We start from the raw sequence: 23,209 nt of genomic DNA, 5'->3' as shown, positions 1-23,209 counted from the left end.
CAGATGTCGGAAGAATAAGACTGAAATAATTAACACAACACTATCCAAAAACCAGTGCTACTAGGGGAAAAAGTAGCTGGCAGAAAGGTACTGGGCAAGAAAGTAGCTGGCAGAAAGGTACTGGGCAAAGAAAGTAGCTGGCAGAAAGGTACTGGGCAAGAAAGTAGCTGGCAGAAAGGTACTGGGCAAGAAAGTAGCTGGCAGAAAGGTACTGGGCAAACCAAGGAAGTCCAGGATAGGATAATTGTAGAGGCAACAGCTGGAAAAAAGATAATCGACTGCTCGGTAATGGCCCTTGAGCGTGAAGAATGGCGTTCCATGACATTCAACCTCTGTAAAGAGACGGAACTCCTGTAAGGTTAGGTAATTGTATTTGTTTAGTCAGTAGCTACCTCTTTCTTGTTCTTGTTTTTGGCTGCAGGAGGGGTTGAACCTGAGACGTTTATTATTAATTATTTTTTTCACCCACTTTTCTGTTTTTAATCTGTTAAAGAGGTATTCATTTTTCTTTTATGATGATGATGATGATGGGATGATGATGATGATGATGATGATGATGATGATGATAATAATAATAATAATAATAATAATAATAATAATAATTATTATTATTATTATTATTATTATTATTATTATTATTATTATTATTATTATTATTATTATTATATTATTATTATTATTATTATTATTATAATGCAGAAGATAAGATGCACGAACGAAATCGGAAGCGTGAAAAATCACTGCGCTAAATTTTCAAACAAAATGGCACCAATAGCGAACGTCAATTTTATAATCAATGAAGTTGTTCCTTGAATAAATAATTATGTAAAATTGGTAAGACATTTTACGTTTTGGGTTAAAAAAAATATATATATATTTTAAACATAAACGTTTTTAATGAAAGCCGATGTTACATTCTTTAACTCTCACACTAAAATGTTGAAATATTTAAACCACAAGCCAAACGCATCGATTTTGAAACTTGAAAATGTTGCTGCTTGAAGTTCGAAGGAAAAAATAACGATAGCCGTAGCCGATAAGTATTGAATTGTAAGCTTCAATATATTAGACGAAGACAGATACATTTCGGGACGTTAACAACGCCACTATCACTTTATCTCATTCGTCTGCAGTGTTTCATTCATCCTGTTTTGTTGATAAAGGGGAAAACCCGAAACGTCCACAGTATCTGTCTTCGTCTAATAAAATTGAAGCTTACAATTCAAGGGAGGCCTTCCGAAAGCTGCTACATCGCCAGTATTCTTTTTTATATATATAATGTTCTAGTAGGGGTTTGGGAGGTTTTCAGTTAATTAATCAACCAATCAATCGATTAATGTATTTATACATTTATCTATTTTTAATTATTCAATTATTTAATAATCTATATTTATTTATTCATTCATTATTTAGCTATTCACTTATATCAATAATTGATTAATTTAATTAATATATTTATTCATTTATTAATTTACACACACACACACACACACACACACATATATATATATATTATATATATATATATATATATATATATATATATATATTATCAATTATTTATTCCTTTCTTTCTATAACACTTATTATTATTATTATTATTATTATTATTATTATTATTATTATTATTATTATTATTATTATTATTATTATTATTATTATCATCATCATCATCATCATTATTATTATTATTATTATTATTATTATTATTATTATTATTATTATTATTATTATTATTGTTATTATTATTATTAATATTGTTCTTCTTCTTCTTCTTCTTCTTCTTCTTCTTCTTCTTCTTCTTCTTATTATTATTATTATTATTATTATTATTATTATTATTATTATTATTATTATTATTATTATTATTATTATTGGAATCACTTCAGGTGGAAAAAAGTCAACAATCTGCAAAGTGAGGCGGCTTCATCATGTAATCGTTTGCACGGCCGGTAAACCAACCCACCTCCGGGAGTGGCCTCAATTCCATAGTGACTAATATGGATGAATATCTCATTACACGGAAATGGGAACGTAAATACAAAGAGGTCGACAACAACAACAAGAACAACAACAACAGCAGCAACAGTATTGACAACAGCATCTGTAACAACAAGCATATCATCATCATTACCAGCGTTACCACCAACATCAGCAACAACCATGGTAACAATGATTAGACGAACAACAAAATCAATCGTTATATAAGCTTACTAGGTTTTGGAATTATATCAACCACCGAAAATTTGAATATTATCAACATCATCAACAACAACAACAAAACAACAACAACAAAAATTTGGATACAACACCAACAACACCAACAACAACAATAACAGAAACAATAATAATTTGGATACAAGAACAACAACAATAACAACTATAATTTTGATAAATGTTAGAACGAGGCCTTAAACGATATCGCGTAAATTCAAATCAAGTTATAAGATAGCAAAGTGAATTTTTTGACGACATAAAAGGAGACACCGATCACAGCATAATTTAACGCTTTTGGATTAGGACGCAAAATTTTCTTTTTATTATATTTCAAAGGAATAACCGCCGTATATATATATATATATATATATTTAAAAAATAAACCCCAACACTTTAACAACCACCTTTTCAAATACCATCATTACTTAAACATACCCGTAAACAACAACAATAATAACAATCACAACAACAACAACAACAACAACAACAACAAAACAACAACAAGAACAAAACACAATAATTTTAAACAAGCATATCACTTTAAACGAAGAGCCACGTCACTATATAAAAACACCGAATACATTACAACCAATTACTAAATATCAGCAGAGATAACATCAATAACATTAAATAAATAAATAAATAAATACATACATAAATAAATAAATACCAAAATTATTTTTTAATTCGAAAACTCTTCACCACCATAACAGCTGACATTTACAATTACCAGAGGCAATCGCAGTAACAAAGTGCTAAAAATACAAAATTGATAATTTAAAAAAATCAAATTTGGCGTCATCTTACATAGAACTTAGAAAGATTGAGACATTAGGGAGCAGACACACTTATTGTTCATACATAGATCTTAGGAGCATCTTAAACATTAATTGAGGCAATCAACGGACAACATCTCTGCACTTCAACAACTACCTTTTCCCTCTGATACCAAGTAAAGAATGTTATTTGTTATTTGAAAAAAAAAATGATAACAACTCGCCATTAACGAACAAAGCTTTAGATAGAACACGTCAGGACCACGAGGGTCAATAACATTGTCGGCATTGACGTCATCATCATCATCATTATCATTATCATCATCATCATCATCGATCGCCATCATCATCAGTAGCAGCAGGGCCAGCCATGGATCCCAACCAACGAGAGTACTGGCTGAATCTGATGCCCCCTGGTTTCCGGTTCCTGGTGGAGAGAATCAGCAAGGAAGTCATTCGTCATCAGCCCTCCGACATTTACGGATTCGCGGCCAATTACGTAGAGGATGCATTGGTCGTAAGAAACGGTAATCTCGCACCCTTACATCAAATCAGATTATTGCACAACCAAAACTTATACTTATTGGGTATCGTTTCGGCCATTTTAGGTGGCGGCAACGATGACGCGGCTTTTGAGCTTTTTTTCTTTTTTCTTTTTTTTTTTTTAATATAGCGCAATATCCACTAAATGTGCTCAAAGCACTTTACAAGGGCTCCCTTGTAGACCAACAACAACACGTAAAATGTAGAACAAGACATGACGCCTCCCAGGCGATATTACAATTTTTTTCCGGACAGAGACAACGCTGTTAACGGCCAGGTATCCATTTCACACCCTGAGTACGGTGAGAAAATAGGAGTAAAGAACATTTTCCAAGGACTCAACTATGCGCCCAGTACCTTCCGATCCGAAAGCGAGTGTCATACCACTTGACCACATAGCCGCTTTACGGCGTGTCGTCTTGTTACAGAACCCAGCGAAGTGTTTAGTGACGGGTTGAGTGAAAATGATTTTTTAAAAAGTCTGACTTTATCTTTTGATTATTGGGCTAGGCACCTTATACACCCAACTTAGACGTGAATGAGTTGTCACTGGCTATGGGCAGTTTAAGCTTAAGCTTTTATATTTAAACCTGAGCTTTTATATAGAGCAATATCCACTAACCGTGCTCATAGCGCTTTACAAGGGGTCCCTGACCAACAGCAACTCTTAACATGTAGGACGCGGCATGTAGAACGAGACACGAGGCATGTTAGGCGATTTTACAATTTTTTTCGACAGAGACAACGCTGTTAACGGCCAGGTACTCATGTTACACCTGAGTACGATGAGAGAATGTGAGTAAAGAGCCTTTTCCAAGGACTCAACTAAGCGCCGAGCGAGGTTCGAACCCAGGACCTTCCGATCCGAAAGAGAGTGTCAGACCACTAGACCAGATAGCCGCACACAGTTGAGGATATTGTAAAAGTGCCAGTACGAAAAAGGGAGTGTGTTATCTCTGCTTGAGGAATGAATTAGATCTTTATGGAGAACATTCAGCATTGTGAATCCTTGGTAAATTACACACACACACAACAACAAAACGAAAAAAAAAATTGAGCATTTATATAGCGCAATATCCAGTGAATTGCTTTAAACGACTCACAGAGGTCTATAGTCAATAGCAACACTTAACATGTAAGACGTGACACGACATTGGCCGATATTTCATTCTTCATTAAAAAAAAAAACAACAAAAAACCCCATTAAAAATATGGTTAACTTACCGCATCAGATATTTGAAAACATTTCTGACGCGTAAATTATGGAACAACTATTTATGAATGTAAAAGATTAAAAAAATAAATAACAGAATACTTCGGACGGCAAGTTTCTGGTTCAAAACGCTTCTTCGGTCAACAACAACAACAACAACAAAAAAAAAAAAAACAAACAAAGAAAAAAAAAACAACAGACCGATAATATTTCTCGTAAAGTCCGAACAATCCGGAGAAAACGTCTCTGTACTTTCAGCTGAGACAGTTGAGATTTCAGGTGCTATGTAAACAATTATATATTTCTTGCGTTCGGTATCTAAGAAACACCGGAATTAAGAAGCTTTAAGTTTCCAGTAGCTTAAATATTAACTTTCACTTTCACAATCTCATGTGCTGCATTCAATCTACTTTATCTCAAGGTTGATAGAACGTTATGGCAAGTGCAGTCAAATACCTGGAAACTGGAAACGCACTAAAAGTTTCTTAATAGCATCTTCATAGCCTCCACTTTCAATTACGTACTGTTTCGAATCCCCCCCCCCCCCCCCCCTTCCTACAACGAGGCTCTGTGTTCACATTGACTTCAATTATTCCTTTTTTTTAGGTGACGGTCATAGAATATGGCCAGATATTAAAAAAAAAAAAACTCCACATCGTCTATTAAATATTTGTGGAGTGAAAGTTTTCTTACCAAACGTTAAAATATAAAACATCGTTTTTGTCATCGTATGGCGTGTGTGTTGTGTCTCGGTGGCTAAGCGGTATGGTGTCTCGTCTTGTGAAAGGTCAAACGGTTTTAAGGGTGGCCAGTTGCTGGATTGGTGACAGTAAGCGTGGAAAATTCTGGTCCGGAAGTTGTATTGTTGGGTGGAAGACTGCTTTTTGTGAATTTTTTTTCTTTCTTGTATTTTTCTTTCTTGCTTTGCCTGGCACTGTTTCATACACAATTTCTCAGATCTTTATCGTGCCTGCTCCCTAATTTCTCAGACTTTTACTGTGCACTATATTTACCGTATTATGTACTTTTAGGGGGTCGGGAGCTCGGCGTTTATACGGTCTTTTCTTCGTATCCAACAGGTACCGAATTCAACTATCCGCCTCGTTGTGTGGCCCTGAGCAAGTCACCTAGCCCTAGTTCGCTTTGCGGCGCTGCACTGCGGCTGATGTCTGGGTTATTCCACTCTTCTCTTGGAATATGCCCTGAAGACAAATTTCCCCTTGGGGATGAATAAAGGGAATTTAAAAAAATATATATTATCCTACGAAATATGATTAGTTTAGTCAATTATCTTTTACATTTCAGTCACTTTGTATGGCGCATCTTTTAAAACGACACCCAAATTGCCCAACATTCTCCAATCTGAGGTTTCTTGATATGCATTGCCATATTCGGCTCAATCATGTTATAATGGATAACTGATAGTGTAAAACAATTACAAAGAGAGCGCTTAATAAGTGACAGTGACAGTGCGAAATGGAAATTCAATCCACAAGGTCCGCTGAAAGAATAATTTGCAAAGCATTTTGAAGCTCACTGGGCATGGCGTTAAAGCTAATATAAACTAATATGTCTATATACATACATACATATATATATATATATATATATATATATATATATATATATATATATATATATATATATATATATATATATATATATATATATATATTTCTCATATCAATCCAGCCGAGTCTTGGGTATTGCCGGAAAATCCGTATTTCAACAAGCTGTACCGGAAGAAATTCCACGACCAACCAAAATGGACGTCTAAAAGGCGAAGCGGAAGTCGTCGGCACGCCCATCCTAGTGCGGCATCGTACAAAACATCGGTGTCCGTGAAGGAGCCGAAAGACCCTGAACACAAAAAAAGGACTGATAATGGTATGCACTTCTGTGTTTGTGTTGTGTGTATGTGTATATGGGTGTGGGTGGGAGTGTGTGTGTGTGCGCGCGTGTGTGTGTGTTCACGTGGTTGTGTGCGTTCAGACCCATTTTAGAGAGGTGTATTTATGTATTTGATGTAATTTTTAATGTAATGGCAGGAGTAGAGGTTGCTGGAAAGTTTGACGTTGCACTATTATAGCACGTGGGGCACACACCCACACACACACACACACACACACACACACACACACACACAGAGAGAGAGAGAGAGAGAGAGAGAGAGAGAGAGAGAGAGAGAAGGGGTGGGGGTGGGGGACTGATTGTGAGTGATTTCTATTTTGTCCAGACACCTCATCATCATCAACATCATTATCATTATCATTATCATCGTCATCATCATCATCATCATCATCATCATCATCATCATCATCATCATCATCATCAGGAATCGGCCACTAATTCTTTTGCGTAGCATTGTATGCTATTTTATTTTATCAAGCATAGGATATCACTGATATGCGGCTATGAGGTCTTGTGGTATGACAGTCGCTTTCGGATCGGAAGGTCTTGGGTTCGAGCCTCGCTCGGCTCATAGTTGAGTCCGTGGAAAACACTCTTTACGCACATTCTCTCGCCGTACTCAGGTGTAAATTGAGTACCTGGCCGTTTACAGCGTTGTATCTGAGTGAAAAAAATTGTAACATCGCCTAACAGGCGTCATGTCCCGTCCTAAATGTTAAATGTTACTCAGGACCAGGGACGCCTTGTAAAGCGCTGTGAGCACGTTTAGTGGATATCGCGCTATATAAAAGCTCTTTTTTAAAACGTTATCACAAGCTCGTCATAGCATTTCATAACAGTGATCAAATTGCTCTTACAATAACCCTTGACATACGGGATTTAGCTTGGTTCTAACCTGAAACAATATACTAGCGTCCCTTTTGCGTGTGAAGCGAATGCTCTACCAACTGAGCCATCTGGACCCCGGCTACGGGTGACAAACGATGAGAATATTATGTGCTACTTTAGAGTTAAAACGAACTCGTTAGGTATTAAGGGTTAATCCATCATTTTTCCATACAGATGAGAGCAGTAGCAGTGAAGACGATGATTTCGAAACCGCCGACGAGCATGGTATCACGAGTTCTGATGAGGGCCTTGGTATGAACAACTTCTGTAATGGCGATGGTCATAATGATGATGACGACGATGATGATGATGATGATGATGATGATGGTGACGATAACGGGCATGCCTTTGCTTCGTCGTCGTCGGAATCTACGGTTCATCTCCATAACCCCAAAGATTTTCGAGAACTACTGGAATCCCATCAGCAGTTTAGATCTGATAAAGTTCTCAACACTACATCCTTCGATGATGACAAATCTGCATCATCCGTGAGCTGTTTGCTCCCCCCGATGTTAACGACTACAAGGCACTGCCTCTTAAGGTCCAATGACAAGTCGAGAGAGATAAAGGCATGTCTTCAAATCCACGATGAAGAATGTTCTGATGCAACCATTTTAGCTGACAATGGATCTGATGCAGGTATTGGGGGTGAAAAAGAAAAGAAGCAGGAATACAAAGCAATGAGTTTACCAACTCGTGTGGTCGAAAAAATGCCCTCTTTAGACAAACAAGCCGGTCTAAATTGGTCATCAGCGGACGAATCATCTACTCCTGTAGCCGTCAATGTTGTAGCTGCTGATGGTGGTTTAGATTATAGTCGAGATGAATCGGTTAGCATGAATATTGAACAGAGCAGTGGAAGTTGGACTGATGGTCATGAAGGCGACAACGATGGAGACGTTTCAGATAGTTCCAATGAGAAATGTGGTGGTAAAACTGCATTTATTGAAAATGAAGACAAATTAATAAGGATAGAGAAAGTCCAAAATTATAAGGATGATGAAATTCAGAACCAACGAAACGATGGTAACGACGGGAAAGAAAAGTGTGGCGAAAATGATGGTAATGAAAATGAAGACGAAGGTGTTGAAAAATACGGAGGAAATAACGCTGGAAAAGATATAGTAGGGCCAAGTGTCATTCAATCCAAACAAAACTTGACGAAAGACGATACACTTCTGCCAAAAATTGCGTCTTGTGGAAAGAAAGAATCAAATCAAAGGACGTTTCCGATTGCTCGTTCTTTAGTTCATTCGCATGCAAAGAATCCTTCACCAAAGGAGAACTCAATTTTACTGGGTGTTTGTAGATCAAATGAAGTGATATCAACTAATAATGAGTTGCAATTGGAATCCTCAAATATGGTCAACGATCCTGAAAGCACATCGGAAGCGAGTGTGAACCGGTCGCAGAAAGATTTGCAATGTAGTGATATCAACTGTTTTCTGCTGAGTGAAATGGAGACGGAGGGGTTCGAGTGTTGTTCGGAGGACCCTGTTTCCATTACTGACGATGATGGCCGAGGATTTTTTGAAGACATCGGTGTGGCTGTTGTCACAATGAACGATAAAATCGGTGGAGGCTGGGGAAATGACGATATTGACGATGTCTTTAGAGATAGTTTGGCAGAAATGGGCGAAAAATTGAGTCACTCTCACGATAAAGATTTAAAGGAAAAGACAAAGGCAAATGAGATACTTACTGTCGGAACAGTAAAGAAATATTTTGATGGAAACAAAGATGGAGAAGAAGAGAGAGAAGAACGAGAGGATTTGGAAGCGAAAGTAAAACAAAATAAATGTATGAGATATGAAGGTAACCCAAGAGTTTCAGATTTAATCAAAATGTTTCAGACGACATGGATTGATAGCGAAGGAGAAGAAGTCGAAAAAGAGAGGGAAAGAGAACTGCATGTCAAAGATAAGGTCAAAAAAGAGGCGAAAATCGAACTGCAAGTTAAAGATAGGGATGAAAAAGATTCGAAAATTGACACACAAGAGAATGGCACAAAGAGAAAAGACGCAAGTGCTCTTGTGATAGGATGTAAGCTGATTGAACCGACGGGTTGTCCAGCTCATTGGAATGACTCTGCATGTGTTGCCAATGAAAAAGAGAAGCGAGATTTTGGGAGTAAAACAACGGAAAGGTTTGACATAGCAGAAGAAGATGGTGGTGATGGCGATGATAATGATGACACATTGCCATTTAAAATGGGCGGCTTTGCAAAGAAATCAGGAGAGAAGAAGAGAGTAGAGTCGGAGGAGGAAGAAGAGGAAAATGAAGATGAAGAAATAATGTATGATGCCATTGACATGTGGGAAGAGCAAGAGGCTTTCAAAATAAATCATCAACCAAAAAGGATGGATCTGGAAATCAAAGCGGAGGATAAAAGATACAAGAGAGAGAAAAGAGAAAAAATTCTCTCGACTTTAGAGGAAGATGAAGTGATGGCTGAAAATGCAAATCTAAAAGAGGTACCCGTTGTGCGTAGGAATCTCCAGTCGGTAGATGGCGTTATGGTTCACAATGAAGAAACCTCATGCGGAATAGATATTGTTGTAGAAGATTGCAGCAGCCCTGGAGATTTACTTCGAGAGCACAGAAAGTCTGAGACTCAAGAACAGGAATCAGGCAATGGTAGTTTAAGGAAAATCTCTACTCATGGAGAAGACTTTGCGGTTTTAGAAGCAAGCTCAAAACGTGACACGGATGATACAAAAGAGAAAGATACTTCCATAAATGAGGATGGCAGCGTTTGCAAAAATAAGGAGAGCAGTTTTGATGAAAATGAGCAGGGCTCGGTAGAGTTCAATTATATAACATCTTTTTACGAGAACAACCAGCCTAATTCCGAATCCATCTTGTCGGAAACCGAACGCATCGGGGAAGAATTCATGGACGTGGAGGAAGAGTTGAGCTTTATCAGACGAACTGTGAACTCGCTAGAGCTTTTGGTGATTGCCCTAGATGTAATCATTGCAGATCAGAGGAAGAGGCGATGTGATAAGATTAGATGTGAGAGCAGAGGTAGGATGGTGTTGTCGCCTGTGGCATCGAAAGGTGGAGAGACACGTGCGGTAAGTGTTGAAGTTGATGACAGTAGTGTTGATAATATTATTAAGGATGGCGAGATGTTTGCAGGTTTGTCGAATAGGTTTGAACAGAAGGGAGCAAGAAAGGTAAAAGTGGATGTGGAAGAAGAAAGAGAAGGAGGAGAAGAAGAGGAAATTGAAGACACAGTAAAAATAAAATTTGAAAACCTCTGTGTTGAAGAGTTTCGTGATAAAGAAAACAAAAACGCGGAGACAGAGGAGGAAGGGTACGGGGACAAAGAGGGAAAATATCGGATATGTGGTGAGGGAGAGGAGGAGGTGGAGAAGGAAGAGAAGGAAGAGGAGGATAAGATGGAAGAAGAAGAAGAAGAAGAAGAAGAAGAAGAAGAAGAAGAAGAAGAAGATGGGAAGGGGGAGGAATTTAAAATATTTTTCAGCGAGAGAATCGAGGAAGAAATGAAAGAAGTTACTGGAGATGAAAGTATTAATGTGGAGACACGGGAAAGTGAGAGGGGAAAAGAAGATAGTGAGGAATCTTCAAGAGAGAATAAAGAAAAGAAGGTAAAGGGGGAAGAAGAGGAAGAGAAGGAGGAGGAGGAGGAGGAGGAGGAAAATGAGGAAAGTGAGGAGGTTAAAGATGAGGGCCGCTGGGAGAAGAGGAATGGGGAGGCAAAAAACGAAAGTACTGAAGAAAAAGATGAATCAGAAAGAGTGTACGAAGTAGACAAAAAGGTAGAAGAAGAGAATACAATAGATGAGGATGCAGTGATATCAGACAAGGCAGAGGAGGACGTATGTGATGAAATGGAGGTCGAGGAAGAAGAGATTGGATATAAACTTACTTGCGGAGAAACATTAGACGAATATGAAGATGACTTGAGTGACACACCAAGAGAGAACAATGGACCAGCCAGTAAGAATAGCGAATTTCACAGGGATCTGAGAGCTGACGAAGATGCGTCGAAGACCATCCGTATCTGTGGAGAACGGTTGGATGTGATCGAGACAGAACAGGAAGGTAAAAAGACTAAAAACAAGAAGTTAGTCAAAAATATTTTCTTCAAAAAAGGAGACGAGAAGAAGATATTGAAAGGAGTGGAGGAGAATGGTAAGTTTAGTAAGGAGGACGAGGAGGATGAGGATGCGACAACGCATGGAGTAGCAGAGTTGGACGATGAAGACGCTTGCAAGGATGGAGGGGAAAATGAAGAGAAAAAGAACGGGAGCAAAACCGACAACGATAATACGAGAGATAGAAGCTCTGTAATGAGCTTAAGAGAATGTATAAATAGTCAGATGGCTCGGTGGTACCAACATCGAGCTCAGGACTTGATGCAGGACGCTTGCCAGATGATGCAAGGATTGGTACCAAAATTTGCAGCGATTTGGAGAAGGAAGACGCAGGCTTCTTATGTACACATGGGTTATAACCATTGGGGATCGTCGGTAGATATGGACGTGGATCACGAAGAGTCCGAATTTACTCGTGATAGTACTTGTGGTAGTGGTCTCATCGATAGAACTTCGAGTGATCGTCGGTCTGGAACAGAATCTTTGGATGGTCATAGTGGCACTACTGTGGTGCTGCGAAAAATTAAAGGCGAAAACAGCAACGCCAACGTCAAGTATAGCGGTATTGATAAAAATGGAAAGGGGAAGAAAGGGAATAAAAGCAATGTTAATGATGACAACAGAAACCACAACAACAGCAGTACCATCAACAATCACAGCAGGTTCAAAAGCATCAACACTGTGGGCTACATCAACAGCGATAATTTCGTAGTTATATTCAAACATAATAACCAAAATATTGTTTTAGACCATGAAAATGATTACAATGGCATTCATTGTTCACAACAATCTAACATCAACAATAACGGATCAAATCTGAGTACAAACTATGCTGATGTTACATCAAGAATATCTGGATGGAAGAGAATTGAAAATGTTAGTTACAAAAAGAATACTGGCGGGTTCACATCTGTGGACAATAAATCGAAAAAAGCTCTCATAAATATCAGTCCACGCCTTGAGAATGATTTGAAAAGGCAATCGAAATCTTTAAAAGTTTTAGATAGGTCGGAATGCCACGGGGACTACTTCGAAAAATATGAAAAGTATCAGGAATATGGAGAAAATAGCAATCGTAGAAAGCGCAATGTTCGGGGTTCGAGAAAGAATCGTACCAAGAAAGCTTTGTATTCTGGGGACTTTCTAAGACCACCAGAATCAAGTCCAAGCCCCGTGGCTATTCCGACATCGCCTGTGTATAATAAAGATCGAAATCTTCACACGGGCGCTGATAAAGAAGACGCTGTAAAAGAATATTTTCCGCTACGCGTCTTCGCCGTACCTCGTGATGAGCAACTTCCCGCGCCTCCCGTGACTCGGCGTTTGAGCATCACCATGCCAGTAAACACAGAATCAGAGAAGTTAGTCATACAGTCCACCTACACCAGACCGAATCCCGACCCCTTCAGACCAAAGGTACAGGTGACAAGTCGAAGAAAGAAATGCTATCTTGATGAAAAGAATAGTACAGAATGTGTTGAAGAAAAGGGGAGTACCAGACGATTAATCGTGGAAACCGAATGCGTTGCTAAACGGGACAAAGAAAACCATAAACTAGAGCTTGAAAACGGTACGACGTGGATTGATGTGTCAGAAAATGGGGATTATAATCACGTGGGTGGTGAGAAAAATGGCAATCCGACAGATATCCCTACAGGCAAAAATGTTGCAGATGGTGATAGATTTAGTGAAGGAGGTGGTGGTAGTGATGGTGGTGGTCGCGGTGGTGATGATAATGCCGGTGGTTCTGGTGATGCAAATGAAAAGACGATCTTGATTGTAGGAAAAACGTTGAGGGATTCGAGAGTGTTGGTGACTAAAATTCTAGAGAGGAGTAGGGAAAGTGCTCGTAGTGGCGGGGTTTCTTTCCACTTCAGCAAATGTTCTGAACTCTTACATGATCTTGGCGTTGAGAACTCAGGGGACTCGTTTCATTCGAACAGTAACAATAGCCACATAAGTATGTGCACTTCGAGATTTAAACATAGTTATACTGACAGCACAACTTTGAGAAGAAATGTTAAACATTGTGTGGTGGGTAAAGAATTGTCATTATCGGTTGCTAGTAGTAGAGGGATTTTGTGCAAAAGTAATGAAATGTCAACAGAAAGCAGTTCTAGAGAGCTTTATGAAAAAAATAACAGAATTGCCATTGTTGATGAATGCTCGTTGATGCCCTTTGATAAAATTGAATGGGGTATTAGTGGATTAAAATTTAATCAGTGCGATGTCATTGGTGTGGATGAAAGCAACAATGCATGCGAGGTTGGGTCTTTCATATTCCAGGACGGCGGACAAAGAATGAATGTGATGCAAGAATTATGTAACATCAACTGCAACAAGAGGTTGGATGAGTATCTTTATGAAGACACAGAGTCATCGACGTATAGTTCAAACGCCTATGATTATGACAAAGATAATAGTAATGATCTCGATGATGGTTCCGACGATTCTGACGTCAATTGGTTCCGTGATAATCTTAACCAAGTGATTTCTTACAGTTATGACGTTGAAGACGACATTCCACCCGTTTCCGGTTCATCCGCTAAAAGTTACGGATCTCGCAATGTGAATACGAAACGACATTGCCAAGATTGCAGCAATCGGAGTTTTGTTAAATCGGGTGTCAGCACAAATTCATTTCAAGGTGGGTGCCATCATGATAATAATATTCTTTCTCATGATTTAGGAACACAACTCCGCCGTTCAACTGATACTACACCAAACCCAAGAACTCGAGCATGCACAACAAACCCTCGCTTTGGTTACCTCGACGCGAAAAATAAACATCTTACCAACAAATATTCCGATAAATCTCCATATGAAAAATACACTATTTTCCCAAACAATAACAGCCCGTATGGAAACTCAGAGCGGTACCGCTCGTCGAATCAAAACAAAATGGTGAGAGAAAAATGCAATGCAACTTTGTCCCTTGGACACAATATACTTGACCCTATGATCAGCACTTGTACTCATAAAAGGCATAGATTGGGGTCAGAGTATCATGGAGACAAGTGCAAAATAAACTATGCTGTTAAGCGCTGCGACCATCTCAAAAATACAAAACTCACTCAACGCGATTGCAAGCTGGAAAAAACGAACAATCTGAATATCGATTTTAAAGACGGTGACGTGGAAGATGCGGAGAAGGATGAGCAATTTGTAAGTTTCTCAAATTACAGTAGATATAAACTGTTACCTGATATTGGAAATGAAGAATGCTTGAGTCAAGCCATGCCAAGCTTTGGAAACATCGAGGACTTCCTAGAAGAATGTAAAAAAATATACCCAGAACTGGATAGAAACTCTCATTTAAGACAATTCGATAAGGTTATACAAACTAAAATCGACAACGATTGTAAACAGGTCGATGAAAGGACGCGTCATACCCCTGCAACTCATTTCGGGTGCTCAAAGTACATAGATAAATCCTACTATAAATGTGCTGATAAAGATGGTGACCGCATACGTTCTGATACAAGAAGCAACGGTCAAAGTAACGCTGAACGATGTGTCGAGAAAATTCCATTGGATAAAAACTATCGCGACGAGAAATTTATTTCAGACGACAAAGAGAGAAGCATCGTGGACAAAAAGTTGAAAGAATGCCTCAATTTGTCAGTTCATCCACACAATAGTAAACACACATTTAAACGGATAACCCTCACCCCTGGAACTCAAGGCAGACATTCGACGTTCACGGAGAGATCTTACTATAAAGATAATTCTTCTAGAAGCAAAGATAATTATTATTTTAAAGACGACCGAAGTAACTATGAGAAAAACCGCGAGAAATATTTATTGGATAAAAACTGCCCCGACGAGAAATTCACTTCAGCCAAAAAAGAGAGTAGCATTATGGACAAAAAGTTGAAAGACGGACTAAATTCGTCAGTTCGTCCTAACAATGTAAAAAGCACCTTTGAAAGGATGACCCACACCCCTGAACTTCAAGGCAGATATTCAACGTTCAAGGAGAGATTTTACTGTAAAGATGATTCTTTTAAAAGTAAAGATAATTATAGCAGAAGAAATAGTCAAAATGACGATGAACTGAACGATGAGAAAGGTTCAATGAAAAAAGACATTCGTGACACGAAATTCATTTCAACCGACAAAGAGAGCGGCGTCATGAACTCAAGGGTGAAAGATGACAATAATGTTGGCACTCAAAGTCCTAAAGATAAGGGTAGCCACACGTCTTTCTTATCTTTTGATCTAATGTCTCCTTTGTCATCAAAGTATGCTGATATACCTACTCAATCCCTTGGGCCCAACACAAGAAGGATCAGTTCCAAAAATGTACAAAACATGGACGCGACCAAGGATCGGCAATATGACCAACAAAGTCCGTTGGAGACCAACAATGTTCCTGATGAGTCCAGCATAGATAACGAAGAAAGTGAGACCATCGGCTTCAATACTAGAGACAGTCTTGATTTATCTTTGTATTCAAAAATTCGAAGTAAAAGTTCAAAAGACCAGCACAGTCAAACTTCTTTCACATCATTTGATCCGATGAACCCTTTGGCACTAAAGTCTACTGATCTATCTAATCAATCCGCACGAACAAACACAAAATCGTTAAGCTCAAAAAGTGCACAAAGTGATGTTAAATCTATCGATAGATTAAGGAGATTGTCAAAAAAGTCGCAAACATATTCTTCCAAAGGCAAGAAAAACTCAGAAATTTACGACAATAAAGTTCAAAATAAAAAGAGAGTTGAAGAATCTTCGACTTCCGGTATAACAAAACATTCCCAGGCTCCGGTGTCATTGTCCAACAATGTGACTAAAAACGACAGTGCATTCCAAAACTTTATTCCTTGGGGTAACGATGGTGTTAATGGCTTGAAATCAAGCAACAGTGTTATTACAGAAAATATCAAAAACCGTAAAGAGGACGGAATAAGAACGTTCATGTACACTAGTGATACTTCGAAAGAATTAAATAAAAGTAGGGCATCCTATACGCAAGATGATTTAAACTATCCACAATACAATTCCATATTGCGAGGTGATAGAAGTAGTAAAGAGGTAACCAGATCTTCATCTCGAACATCTTCGTATGTCCGAAGAGTTTCATTTGATGACGAGAGGAAACAGCCAAGCTCTAACATGACGTATTTACCGGACCCCAACCATATCGATGATCCACGTAACTATGTTGGTCCAGGTTACGATGAGAAATTGGCAACAGATGTGGAGACGAGGGAGACTTCTTGGGCCGCTCTGACATCAACTGTAGCAACGCAGACTTCATTTGGATCTTTAGATTTTGAAGAATCGTCCTCGGATTATTCTGATGATGATAATTATTATTATGAGGAGGAGGATGGTGATAATGATGCTGATGATGATGATGATTGTGATGAAGAGGATAATGCTATGATAAGTGGCTCTGACAAGGATGACGAGTCTGACTATTACGAACTTTACGATGACGAGCAGACTGATGCAATAGGTGGCGCTAACAAGGAAGATGAAGCCACGCTATCTGATTTTGAAAAAAACAACCGGAATCTGGATTCCACCACTAGTGAGACGAAGGAAAATGTGCCTCGTGTTGGAGATGGCGACGAGAGTATTCCACATCAATCAGATAGGAGCTCAATCGGTACTTTTGACAACAAAGACCAAAATGATGTAAGAATGGGCAAACGCGTTTTTTCATTACCTGGATCTGATGAGAACAATTTTGATTTTGGCGAGGAGGACAAACCTATAGCTAAAACTTACCCAGAAGACACGCGTAGTTGTGACCTCGAGCGCTTCGAGAGATCATCTTTCGACTCTTTCGACTTCAGAATTAATGGCAGTGAATTTGAATACGATGGACCATCAACTTACGATAGAGCAAGAGATAACCACATTCAAGCAGAAAGTTTAGGAGAATCTTACGACTTAAGAGAAAAAAATGCATCGGTACAGACAAGCATTACTTTGGGAGCTTATTTTTCTAGAATGAAAAGCTCAAAACAGTCGTCCAGGGCAGATCCTAGTGTAAAAAGAAAGATCACACAAACTGCAACGAATAACTTGTACAAAAAAGAAATTCATGAGAAACAACAAAGTAGTAGAAAATTTTCTAAGAATTCTATGACTTTGAGCTCAAACCAGTCTGGCAAGGCAGATTCTAATGTAAAACGGAATATATCTGTGAAAGATGTGTACCAAATGAATAATACGGAAAGTCCTCGAAACACAATAAATTATTCAGGCAGGACCGATCCTGGGGTGAAAAGAAAGCGCTCTGAACTTGACTTGTATAAACAACCTAACACGGAAAGTTCTCAAAGACATAGTAGAGACCCATCTGTGGACCCCATGGAAAGTAAAAACCCATCGGACAAGGTTAATCCCAGCGTGAAAAGAAAGCGCTCTGAACTTTACGTGTATAAAAAACGTAACACGGAAAGTTCTCAAAGACATAGTAGAGACCCATCTGTGGACCCCATGGAAAGTAAAAACCCATCGGACAAGGTTAATCCCAGCGTGAAAAGAAAGCGCTCTGAACTTGATGTGTATAAAAAACGTAACACGGAAAGTTCTCAAAGACATAGTAGAGACCCATCTGTGGACCCTATGGAAAATACAAACAATCGGGCAAGGTTGATCCAAACGTGAAAATAAAGCGCTCTGAATTTGAATTATATAAAATACATAACACGGAAAGTTCTCAACGACATAGTAGAGACCCATCTGTGGACCCCATAGAAAGTACAAAACAATCGGACAAGGTTAATCCCAGCGCGAAAAGAAAGCGCTCTGAACTTTACGTGTATAAAAAACGTAACACGGAAAGTTCTCAAAGACATAGTAGAGACCCATCTGTGGACCCCATAGAAAGTACAAAACAATCGGACAAGGTTAATCCCAGCGCGAAAAGAAAGCGCTCTGAACTTGATGTGTATAAAAAACGTAACACGGAAAGTTCTCAAAGACATAGTAGAGACCCATCTGTGGACCCCATGGAAAGTAAAAACCCATCGGACAAGGTTAATCCCAGCGTGAAAAGAAAGCGCTCTGAACTTGATGTGTATAAAAAACGTAACACGGAAAGTTCTCAAAGACATAGTAGAGACCCATCTGTGGACCCTATGGAAAATACAAAACAATCGGGCAAGGTTGATCCAAACGTGAAAATAAAGCGCTCTGAATTTGAATTATATAAAATACATAACACGGAAAGTTCTCAACGACATAGTAGAGACCCATCTGTGGACCCCATGGAAAGTACAAAACAATCGGACAAGGTTAATCCCAGCGCGAAAAGAAAGCGCTCTGAACTTTACGTGTATAAAAAACGTAACACGGAAAGTTCTCAAAGACATAGTAGAGACCCATCTGTGGACCCCATGGAAAGTAAAAACCCATCGGGCAATGTTGATCTCAGCGCGAAAAGAAAGCGCTCTGAACTTGAATTGTATAAAATACATAACACTGAAAATTCTCAAAGACATAGTAGAGACCCATCTGTGGACCCCATAGAAAACACAAAACAATCGGGCAAGGCTGATCCCAGTCCCAGCGTGAAAAGAAAGCGCTCGGAGCTTGAAATGCATAAAATGCAGTACACAATAGGATCTCAACGGAATTATAAAGAATCTTCTGTGAACCTCATAGAAAGTACGAGAGAATCACACAAGGCAAAAAAGCAGCCAGAGCATCAAATATATAACATGCATAACACGGGAAGTTCTCAACGAAATAATAAGGGATATGTGGACCAGATGCAAAGTGCAACGCAACCGGGCAAGCTTGACAAGCTCGTCAAAGAAAGCCCCCCAAAACAGCAAAAGAGTAAAAACCCTTACATAGACTCGAGAAAGGACAGCATAAAACAACCAGGCAAGGCTGTACCTAATATGAAACAAAACAATACTAAGACAAGAGCGGATAAAGGATACAACATCGAAAATAGTAAAAACTCATCACATGAGGTTAAAGCGGTAGGAACCAATAAAAGCCTGTTTGTTGAAAAATCATCTAAAAATTGGCGCAGCGATGGGGTTGGACTGAATAAGTTTAAGGTTTTGCCTCCAGTTGTTAGCTCTGGAGAAGGAGACAAACATAACAAGCGTCTTTCACCGAGAACGGAAGACGAATATAAGAGAGCAAAAGATACCAACTTTCATATTGAGGGTAAGAAAATGAATCAAACGAAACGTCCCCACTTGTCGAAAGTAAAAGGTACGGCGACTTCTATATGGTTAAAAAATAAACCATATCCCAAGCCCTTGGTTGAAAAGAATAAGGTTATCAAACTGGGCGTGAATAACGCGGGAGTACAAAAGCCTGTCCGGAAGACTCCGTCTAAGGCTTATAGCGACGTATCACCACAGCGTCAATATAAACCAATGCGCCACAATTATGGTGCCGCGAAACAAACAAGAACAACCTTTAATGGAAGAAGAAAGCCGCCGCGTGCTAAAGGTACGCACTTTCCTCGTGCACAAAGTGTGCATGGAGTACGGAGCAGCTTCATAACACCCTGGACACAAAGTCAATCCAAAGTGAACTTCAGAATGAGAGAATGCACCGCGCTTACTACCTCCATTACGGATTGGCATGATTCCTTTGAACATTCGGAACTGCGCGATGGTTGCAGGCACATCAGGCAATGTTCCTCCCCACACAGAGAATGCATTTCAAACTCGATGGTCACAAGTTCTGACCGGTTTATGATGTATTGTGTTGTGGACAATACTATGACTTAAGGGGAAGAAAACAAAAAAAACAAAAAAAAAAAAAAAACAAAACAAAAAAAAAAAAAACAACAACAAAAAAACCAAACAGAACTCTGAATGATGAACCATCGTCTCAAAGCGGTTTTATTTCGGGATGAATGATGTGCTAAAAATAGATTTATTTTGTTTCTTTGTTTTTTATTTTTTTTTTTGTTTTTGTTTTTTTTTTTTTTTTGGTCCCAAATTGATACGAAACATAGGTTTAATTTCTACTCTATTTGGCAGAGAATAAACGGAGACAGCGATAATGTAATAATAATAAAGACAGAAAACTTCTGAATTGGCCATAGGGTTTTAAGTTTTAATAGCAGACAATGCGTATCTATGTCAGGTCGTGTCAAGTCGGTAAACATCCTCTCGCTCATAATGTTTATATAAATCTCATGTCAAGTCAGTAAACATACTCTCGCTCATAATGTTTATATAAATCTCATGTAATAAAATTGAAATCTGGCATGGGGTTTCGCAGCTTTCTATATTCAGTTGGATGATTTCTTTCTCTAAATTCTCTCAGACTTTTTTGTGTGTGTATTTGTAAGATTAATATAGCGGGCAGAAAATGTTGTGTATTTTATTTAACCACATACCATCAAATCTCAAATGCTGTGTTTACCGACTTGACATTGAACGCCCACATACGGTAGGAACCTCTCAGTTTCACGTCTCCATATTTTCATTTTAGTCTCGGGAATTTAATTCAATGATGGCTTACAGTTTGGAAAATTTAAAGTTCGTATTTCTTCGCTTTTAAAGGTCCAGTTCATCCCAAATCAATATACATTTCAGATGGTCGGCCACTATTGTTCATTCACATTAAAACTATCATATCAATAGAGGGGGGGGGGGTGATAAAAACATTAAACAAACAAACAAAAACAAAACAAAAACCAACAATGATGGTAGAGAAAGAGCAACTGAATTTAGTGAGGACGTATCAGTATCAGGAGACATCACGTAAAAGGTTGAGTTGAATGTGTATGCGGCTATGTGATATTAATATTGGTATGACATTCACCTTGGTATGACACTCGCCTTCGGATCGGAAGGTCCACAGTTCGAGTACCGCTCTGAGGTGGCGCAAAGTTGAGTATTTGGAAAAGGCTCTTTTCTCACGTTCTTTCATCGTGCTCAAGTGTAAGATGAATGCCTGGCCGTTAACAGCGTTGTCTCTGTATTGATATCGCCTGGCCTAACAGACATTCATGTATCGTCCTGCATGTTAAGTGTTAAGGGTTTTAGGCTCGGGACCTATTGTCAGGATCTTTGACTTTTTGCATTGTAGTGGATACTCCATAAATTAGATACCCCCACCTCCGTCTAATTGTTTCAGACATTTGCGCACTTCCCCCCCCCCCCCCCCCCCCCCCAACTACCTAAAAATTATTCGCACCCCCCCCCCCCCCACCCCCTTTCCTTTTTTTAAAAAATACTATTAGATTTCAGCTCACGAAATGTGCCGGTAAAAATTCACCAAACGAGAAAACAAACACACACACACACACACACACACACACACACACACACACACACACAAAGAAAGAAAAAAGAAAAAGACCTGTCACTGTCATAAATGGCACTGTATTGGCATTCTCGAATGTACTTATTATTTGAATTCTTGATAATATTGTGCAAAATTAAACGTTACCACGTTGAGCCCAAAATCAACCTGAATAATTTTGATGATGGAGGACACAGTATCAAAAATGTTATCTGTGACGTATCTATCTTTTCGCCCCGTATTTTCATCCATATATGTCTGCAGTGATTCTTGCAAAACTTAATACATTGATTCGAAGAATAGATTATCGCTTTGAGTTGTTTAATTTTAATTAATCATTTTTTAAATTATTCAAATTTGTTTTTGATATAGGTACCAAATATACCATAATTCTGTTTTCATTGACTATTCGGTCGTTTTCATATTTATTCACATATCGATTTATTTATCTATGCATTTATTTATTTATTTATTTATTTATTTTTTAATTTATTTATTTATTCATATACTTATTTATTTATTGTTTAGAATTTTAAAAAGTTGAGGTATTTTGGGTATTTGTTTATTTATTTATTTATTTATTTATTTATTTATTTATTTATTTATTTATTTATTTATTTATTTATTTATTTATTCATTTATTGTTTAGCTTTTCAAAAGTTGAGGTATTTGGGGAATGATAAATCAGACCCTACAATCCATTAGCAAACAGGAAAGAATGCGCTTTGTAATATTTCTACATTTGATTATTTTTGGTTACTGATATTGAAAAACGATTGAACAAAGAATAGTCATTTTATTAACACACTCATAAATAAAGCTTGCTTTGGGGTTCCATTATGTCAACGCATTTCATGATACGGTACTTCATTCTGTTTCACTGTTTACATCAAAAATCGAAAATATCGATATCTTTTTGTACTTTCCACCCTGTCGTGGACTGGCATAACTTTTGTTTGTTTTTTGTTTTTGTTTTTTGTTTGTTCGGTTTTTAAATTATTTTTGTTTGTTTGTTTGTTTTTGTTTTGGTTTGTATTTTGTTTTTGTTTTTTGTTATTTTTTTGTTCGGTTTTTCAATTATTTTTTTTGTTTGTTTTTGTTTTGTTTTGTATCTTGTTTTTTTTTTGTTATTTGTTTTTGTTTGTTTGCTTCTTGTTTTTTTTTTGTTAGCTTGTTTCTTTGTTTGTTTTCTTTTTGTTTGTTTGTTGTGTTTTTGTTTGTTTGTTTGTCTTGATTTTGTTGGGGTTTTTATTTTTGCTTGTTTTTTTTTATTTGTTTTTCATTGT

At 38.1% G+C, this 23,209-nt stretch overlaps 1 protein-coding gene across 4 annotated transcripts; it reads left to right on the top strand.

Annotated features, from left to right (window-relative positions):
• Positions 1-755: 755 nt before the first annotated feature.
• LOC144960188 (uncharacterized) lies at positions 756-18,311 on the top strand. 4 transcript variants are annotated; one of them, XM_078893224.1, is made up of 5 exons: positions 756-834; positions 1,890-2,166; positions 3,083-3,520; positions 6,442-6,636; positions 7,723-18,311. In XM_078893224.1, the coding sequence occupies exons 3-5, from the start codon at positions 3,364-3,366 to the stop codon at positions 18,300-18,302; spliced, it is 10,932 nt and encodes a 3,643-aa protein (XP_078749350.1). In that variant the 5' UTR covers positions 756-834; positions 1,890-2,166; positions 3,083-3,363; the 3' UTR covers positions 18,303-18,311. The 4 variants fall into 4 exon arrangements, with proteins under 4 accessions (XP_078749350.1, XP_078749348.1, XP_078749349.1 ...); XM_078893222.1 differs by having other exon boundaries at positions 2,951-3,520; XM_078893223.1 differs by having other exon boundaries at positions 765-834; positions 3,029-3,520.
• Positions 18,312-23,209: the final 4,898 nt, after the last annotated feature.

The sequence above is a fragment of the Berghia stephanieae genome, chromosome 14 (genome assembly GCF_034508935.2).
Source record: "Berghia stephanieae isolate SIO BIC M18660-M18661 chromosome 14, UCSD_Bste_1.3, whole genome shotgun sequence".
Taxonomy (NCBI): domain Eukaryota; kingdom Metazoa; phylum Mollusca; class Gastropoda; order Nudibranchia; family Aeolidiidae; genus Berghia; species Berghia stephanieae.
Note: the sequence above shows the minus strand (reverse complement) of the source record. Positions and strands in the feature narration are given on the sequence as shown.